The 7,499-nt window shown below is 34.6% G+C and overlaps 1 protein-coding gene across 3 annotated transcripts; it reads left to right on the top strand.

The window, feature by feature from the left end:
- The first annotated feature begins 1,508 nt into the window (after window positions 1-1,508).
- LOC131157709 (uncharacterized) lies at window positions 1,509-6,391 on the top strand. Of its 3 annotated transcripts, none has more exons than XM_058112043.1 (3): window positions 1,509-1,710; window positions 5,164-5,574; window positions 5,923-6,391. In XM_058112043.1, exons 1-3 carry the CDS (start codon window positions 1,695-1,697, stop codon window positions 6,168-6,170), a joined length of 675 nt encoding a protein of 224 aa, XP_057968026.1. In that variant the 5' UTR covers window positions 1,509-1,694; the 3' UTR covers window positions 6,171-6,391. The 3 variants fall into 3 exon arrangements, with proteins under 3 accessions (XP_057968026.1, XP_057968027.1, XP_057968028.1); XM_058112044.1 differs by having other exon boundaries at window positions 1,511-1,781; XM_058112045.1 differs by lacking the exon at window positions 1,509-1,710 and adding an exon at window positions 2,032-2,066.
- The last annotated feature ends 1,108 nt before the right edge of the window (window positions 6,392-7,499 follow it).

Raw genomic sequence — 7,499 nt, 5'->3', positions numbered from 1 at the left:
ATTTATTTTTTATTTTTTACATTCACTATATCCAACTGTAATAATTATTTTTGGGGCATTACAACTCAAGCTAAGGCTTTTTTTTTGTGTTTGATTTTGGGAGGAGGAAAGGGAATTGAAAAGGGTTCATATAATTTTTATAACCTTTCTAATTTTAGGCCAGTAATTGGTATTAGAGCCTAGCTCCAAAATTTTGGGCTTAACCATGTTAGATAGGATCCATGGTAGTCAACATTTATAGTCTTACTTTTGAGGGGCATTCAACCATATGACCACCATTTGTCAATAGAAATGATTATGTTCTTTGGAAAACAAAGATGAGTATATTCTTTCAAACTCTTGGTTTTGAAATATGTGATATTATCCAAATAGATATACTCTTCTAATAATGGTGGAAAACAATGTGACAAAACCTAAACCTAAATGCATATGGTCGATTTGGATTAGGTCAAGCTTAAAATTTCAATCGATTAGATCTTGTCAGTTTGATAAGAATTCAATTTTAAGTTGGATCACCTTGAATAGGTGGGTTGGTCTGGGTTGGCAATTTAATTTGTTTTGAAGCGAAGTAGAAAAGAAAAAAAATGCAAAGGAAAATATTTGAGATTTTTTTGTCAAATATAATATGTTACATTGAAAATACTATTTAAACTTGTGTCATTCAAGTTAGAATATTTAATTAATAGACTTCTTGCGAAAAAAAAAAAAAAAAATAATGGTATCAATATAGCAGTATGAATAGCACATTTAAGTACTTTTCAATTTTATATTGATAATTTAAAATAAATAATGTTACGAAGTTAATAAAAAAAGAAAATATTATGTCTACTTTCTAACATGCATACCATTAACAACCAAAATGAGTATGATGTTAAAACATCATATCCATAAGCATTACTACAACAGAAAAAAAAGTGGAAACATAAAAATTAAAATATTCCAAAATAATAAAAAAAATTTAACACAATAATCTAACCGATCAAAATAATAGTTGAAATTTCAACTATCATATTTTTAATTTTCTTGATTTCTATTTTTGTTTATTATAATAATTTATTGTTATTATTATTATTATATAGTAACAATGTGTAATAATATTATTTAAAGAAGCACTAATGTTCAACTAGGCAAAATAGTAGGACAATTTAGTCTAAAAAATAAAATTTTTCATTCGAGATTACAACCCGCAAATTTTGTCCATGAAAATGATATTTTTATATATATTTTTTGTGATATGTCACAATTGTCTTATGTCTGATTTCAATTCAAAAGAAATATAGAATGAAATAAGATATAAATTAGAGTCCTAAAAATGTTGAAACAAACTGCACACCAAACAGCCCCTCCAAAATTTCAATAATTTTGAATTTTCCTGGCGGTTTTAGTAAAGAAAGTATTGAAGAAAAGGAAATAAGAAACCTTACCTAAAAAAATAAAAACCAAATTTGATAGCCTACTCAGCACGCAATCGCAAGAACCGTAACCCAAACCAACCGCAGAGAAGCCGAGAACTGTAGCTAGCAGAACCGCCATTGCAGAAGCCTTGCCGACTCCGCGCCAAAACCTATATATGTGTAATATGCCCCTAACGACACAATCATAGCTCCTCCCTGTTTCCTCCCGACCACCGCCAAGCCCTCTGCCACCTACGTCTCTCTCTCGCTCTCTCTCTCTCTCTCGCAAAGTCGCCTGAGATGGCCACAGTTTCAAGTTAGGATTCTCCACGCTTGATGAATTGTTCTGGCCTCTACTTTCGAGCGATTTTCGCCCTAATTATTCTTGTATTCATCGTCTTTTACTTATGATAATCACTTCAGTATTACAGTTATTTTTCCTGCACTTTGATGAACCAGTATTTGTTTATTTACCAAATTCTTGCCTGCGCAACTTACTTTTCATGGGAAAGTTTCCCACTCTGTGTTTTCTTTTTTAAGTATGAAGATCCTTTCAGCGTTAGGACTCGAAAAATCTAGTTTCATCCTGAAGGATAATATCTTAAATCATCAATGTATTATTTAGATATATATGCCATGGGGGTTGAACCGTTTTATGAAAGTAATGATCGGGTAATTTGCTTAACGATAATTGCTTTCTTGGTTCATGGGACTTCTGCAGCTTTTTTCCTATATTATTTTGTTCACTATGGTTCTGAGAACATGAATTTCAGGCCTTAAATTTAAATTTATGTGAATTCACTGCAATTTGTGTTTCATTTTGTTCAAATCAATACAAGTTCAAATCTAAGATCCAAACTCTAGGCTCCCAAACAAAAAGTACACTTGTTTAGTTATTTTTTTAATTCTGGGAATATTTTGGTTATAGCTGATATTTTGCGGTTATATTTATGTTATATTTATGCTAGAATCTTTAAGCTACTATTAATATAATATTCTTTCCATTTATACTTTTAAAATCTTGAAGTTCCAACTGCTATCATTTTTTTTTTGTCTATTCCTTTTCAGCACTTTGGTTGGGCATATTTTCTTACTTAGCAAATCTTTTGCATGCCAAGTTGATTTTAATTGGAACTTTAGATTTTATGGGTAATCTTCTGTAGTTACAATGAATTTTTTAGCATTAGGATTTAATTTCGAGAAAATTATATTTACACTATTGGGCGATGCACCTTTGTGCAAATTCTCCCTGAACTTCCACAGCCGATGCTTGACGCCTTGATCCCTCAAACTGTATTCAAATCGTTTCTCTGGGTGGAGTTTCACATTCTACAGGTGCACTTTTTTTTTTTTTTTGTAGTTATCAAGAACCTTTAGGATTTGATTTGGGGAGAATTATATATACACCACTGAACTATGCCTCATGTTACAAATGCTCCCTGAAATTCTACAAGTGATAACCAGACCCCTCAAACCATCATTCCAGTTGCAGAGGGCCTCTGCACCTAACAATGTGGCTTTGCCCCAGGTTTTAGCCAAGGGTGCTCTTGCTTGCTAATTTGAGTTTAGATTCGTCAAATAATTACAGACTCCTTCAATTAAAAACTTTTAGCTAAGGGTACTTTTTCATTTGATGTTATTGAGGATGCTAGACACCAATCTTGTTTCTATAAAGGAAGGATTTGTAGTAATGACCGGGATGTACATGCTTTAGATATTCCTCATGGGTCACCCAAAAATGTAAGTTTATATATATATATTCTCAGCTCTGACGACGATGTGTCTGGTGGGCTTATGAGTTGTAGTGAGAATTTGGTTGGGTGTGCAGCATGGGTGGATGTTTGAGTTCTGCTGACCTCATGGCTGGCCAGACTTGAAGAACATTAGTAGAATTCTTAGGATTCATCTAAGCCCATCCAATTTCTTCCTATTACTATGAGCCTTGTTGCAGTTTCTCTTTAGCCTTCCTAATGAGATGATTTTAAGTCAAGATGTAGTGCAGATAAAAAAAAATATATAACTAGGGGTCCTTGTAGGTACTTTAAATGTCCTGATGCTGTTTCGAAGACCCTTTAGTAGTAGCCAGAATGGTTGGCCTCATAACAGTCAGGCCAGGTTTTTTGGGATGGGATCACCAGACACAATTAGTAGAAGAATCCCTGGTAAGCCAAAATATTCTCGGCTATGGTATGGTTATAATAATAGAGTCTGGAATTGTGCAACCAAATATTCTACAGCTTCTCCTCCTGTTGTGGCCACACAAAGAAGCAGTAGAAGAGTCAATTATCATATAGAAGTATATTGTTTGGTCCTCTACTTCCTAATGCATCTTAATAGAACTAGAATTTAAAGTTTCTTTCTTCATGGTAATGCTTGATTTTGATCTACTTTACTGAAACCAACGTTTCATTAAATTAACCTTATTATATAACATATGAACCATTCCTTTTACATTGGAACTCAGAATTCCTTATTTGCCCTGTTTCACTGTGTCAGTTCCTACTCCTGCAGTTTTGTCCTAGATAGAGACCATCCTTGTCCTACTGGCAGCTAATGATGAGCCCTCATTCACTAACTAGATCATCCAGATACTGATGCTAAATGAATTCCTGAGGAGTAGTTGGATATTTAGATTCTGCATTGTAGGTCAATTCCTTGGATGTTCCCTCTCTGCAGGAGAATTTTCTTTCTCCAAGGAGGAATGATTAAAATTGTCAGCATACCCAAGCATCCACCCTTTGCAGGAGTCAAGTTGATTTACCAGATTTTCTTTGGTTTTAGATAATTGGGATATTGTATTTTATCTCTGGTTTATGGGCTTTTTTTCTTCATAATTTTAGGAGATTGGTTTTGCTATAGGGTTATTACTGTGGGATCCTGGGAGGCTATATATATGTGGTCAAGGTACCCTTGGTGGTTTTGACTAATTATTGAACCCTAATTCACTTCCTCTCTCTTCCCTCCTATTTGACCTCTATTTTCCCCATCCCTTGCTGTAGCTTCACTCGACTTTCGCTCTCACTCTATTCTCTTCTCATTCCCATTTTCTTCTTTCTCCTCTATACTGTTTCATTATTATGTTGAAAGAAGGAGAGAAAGAGAGAACTCGTTGGAGGGGTGTGCGAAAGTCATTTAATACCTAAAATTATGTAATAGTAAAAAATGCTAAATTTATTTACCACTCTCTTGGGAAGAACTTATTCAGGGGACATGTTCCTTCATGTGTCCATGTGCCTGTTTTTTAAATATTAAACATGTGACAAATGAGTTCTACATTCATTAATATCGGATGTATCATGAATCTAATTGCCAGGCATTTAGCATCTACAAAACAGGCACACAAACAACATGGTGGGCAGGTCCCTGGACGTTTTCCCATGTTTGGGAGCCTAGAGTTTGGACCTTGATTTGGATTTGTGTGGATTTGAACAAAACACAATACAAAATTGCATTGATTTCTATCCAAATCTACACATCAAAATCTATGGCCTGAAATCTATGGTCCCAAACACAACCTTAATATCTACAATTGTGTGGTCTCAAATTTTCAGGCTTTTTTTGTTATGTAGGAGCATGTGGTTCTCTTTTAATGACTATTCTTGATTGCATGAAAATGTGATGCCATGCAGGTGATTTCTTTCATTTTACACAGATTTAATCTTCCAATTAAAAATGACTTTAACATACTCGCAAAGAATAGTGTAAGTTACTGTTTTATATCTTCTGGTTTTATATAATGCCTCTTTATTAAAGTACATACGTCTTCCAGCTGAGCCAATGCAATCTCAGAGGTGGCCTGCAGAACAAAGCAAAGATCCCACTACACCTTCTACAAGCAGTGAAACAGAAAATGCTTCAGCTCTCCTTCGGGCTTCACGAAGAAAGACCAACATAGAACATTCTAAAAGCAGTGGAATTGAAAATCCTTCAGCTGCCCATCAGGTTTTACAAATGAAAACCAAGAAAAAACCTTCTAAAACCAGTGGAATGGAAAATCCTTCAGCTCTCCCTAAAGCTTCGCAAAGAAAGACCATGAAAAGACCTTCTAAAAGCAATGGAATGGAAAAGCCTTCAGCTCTTCCTCAGGCTTCACAAATAAACATCAAGACAAAACCTTCCTCCGGTCCATCCAAACCTCCAAAATGCGTTGCTCCAGAAATTCATTATGTCAGATGGAATGGTATGTATTACTGTTTCCCGTGCTTTTCTCTCAGGTTTGGGTGTGATGAAATTTTTTTATGGTAATTAGAAGTTTGCCTGCTAAGTTGCCTTGTGCGGCTTGGAGCTAATAAGAAGGTAACAGTAATGCCTAATGATTTTTGAAACTTTGAGGATATGCTTAGTTGTGGAAAATAGTTTTTAGGCCGACAGATATAACTTTCTAGTTTTCCGGTTCTCAGTTGATTATAAAAAACATGGATTTGCGCACCTAAATAGAAAATTTTGCTTTAAAATACTACCCTATTGACTTATTCATCTTGTCATCGGTTGAATGAATCATTCATCAGTGTCATTATTTTTCTCGCAGGCATCAACAAAACCGGACAAGCAGTTGGGCACAAATGCTATTTATGTGACTGGGATGTTGCTTGTGCCCCAGAAGGCCATGACCATGATCATCATCAAAACTGCGACCATGAATTTGAAAGCATATTGCCAGAAGTGTCGGTATTACCTTGTGGTCATATCTTCCACAGCAACTGCCTGCAGGCTGCGACACCCAGGGAACAGTCGAGAGATCCTCCATGCTATTTTTGCATTAGCTGCAATTCTTAGTTCTCTTCGTCAATTTCATTCTCTCGAGCTTTTTTCCCTTCTATATGATAGAGAAATGGAGAAGGCAATTGAGTAAACAGGGTAGGCACTCACAGAGGAACATTTTTTGAATAACGTAGGGTACGTACATACGATGGTGACAAAATTATATACCTTTTTGAAGTGTAATAGCTTTTATGAAAACTATGAATTGCAGAAGGCCTATAGCTATAATTTCCAAATTTTGGGTGGGTTTTTCTTTGCTTTTCTGTTCTTTTTCTTTTCCTAGAATCCTTACGATCTGAATCAGCTCAAACATAGTAAAGCTAGCACATGGAAACTATTGCTTGTTGTCATGAGAAAATAGGACTAGAAGTTTAACATTTGGTTGGCTGTAGAATGAAGTATGGCGTGAATGGAATACGTATTAATGGAATGGTTATTCTTTTTTTTTTGGGTGACGTCGGGTGCGCTGGGTTCCTCGGCACATCCAGTTGACACTATGAAATGATTATTTTTTTTTTTTTTTTTGAATTACGCACCGGGTTTCTATGTGTCCGTTTTACGGTCCACGTGACTAATTTTGCGCCGCTGGAAGTTGACCCCATAACTCCAAAGGGAGGGTAAATTTAGGAGTCCAGGGGTGGAAACGAATCCAGGAAGGTTTGAACATCTGATCTCGTAAGAGGCACTCCCGCAGTCCGCACTATCACCTGAACCACACCCTAAGGGTTATGAAATGATTATTCTTACTATTATATAAGGGTGTCAATGCTTGGTTTATGGAATGAAATCGAATGGGACGGAATGGAATAAAAAAATAGTTTTAAAATTGGCCGAAAAGTACTCTCCTTCTTGAGATTTGACAAAATGTCATAAACTTTCTTTGGATCACTTGCACTCCTTAAAAGACCTATTTTTTTGTCAACTATAAAGAGAGATTTGTATCTTTTTTACAGAATTTAAGGGAGTTTTGTTGAATTCTTTTCTTAAAATTTTTGAAATCTTAAAAGAGGTAAGTGGTTGTTTTTTTTTTTTTTTTTTTCCAAATTTCAGAGATTCAAATTTTTATTTTATTTCCTCCTATTCCATTTAATCTATATTATAGTTGACAAAAAATTCAATGTTGTTCTAACTGTAGTTTAAATTCCTATAATTGTCAATATATACAGCTAAAATTTTCCCCATTGCATACAAAATCAAAATGAAATTTTCATAGATTTCATAAATCATCTGAAATTTATTGTAATCTCAAAATGTCCTGAAATTTAATTATGGAACAATTTAGGTCGAGTGATTAATTATGAACATTATTTTTATTTTTTATTTTTTATTTTTTCAAAAAGTATA

This window comes from Malania oleifera, chromosome 6, assembly GCF_029873635.1.
Source record: "Malania oleifera isolate guangnan ecotype guangnan chromosome 6, ASM2987363v1, whole genome shotgun sequence".
NCBI classification, from domain to species: domain Eukaryota; kingdom Viridiplantae; phylum Streptophyta; class Magnoliopsida; order Santalales; family Ximeniaceae; genus Malania; species Malania oleifera.
The sequence above is the reverse complement of the archived record's forward strand: the minus strand, read 5'-3'. Positions and strand labels throughout refer to the sequence as shown.

What these genes read in the sequence shown, in the direction of transcription:
- LOC131157709 (XM_058112043.1), top strand. An exon ending in TCATTATGTCAGATGGAATG is followed by an intron (nt 5,575 to 5,922) that starts GTATGTATTACT and finishes TTTTTCTCGCAG; the next exon opens with GCATCAACAAAACCGGACAA.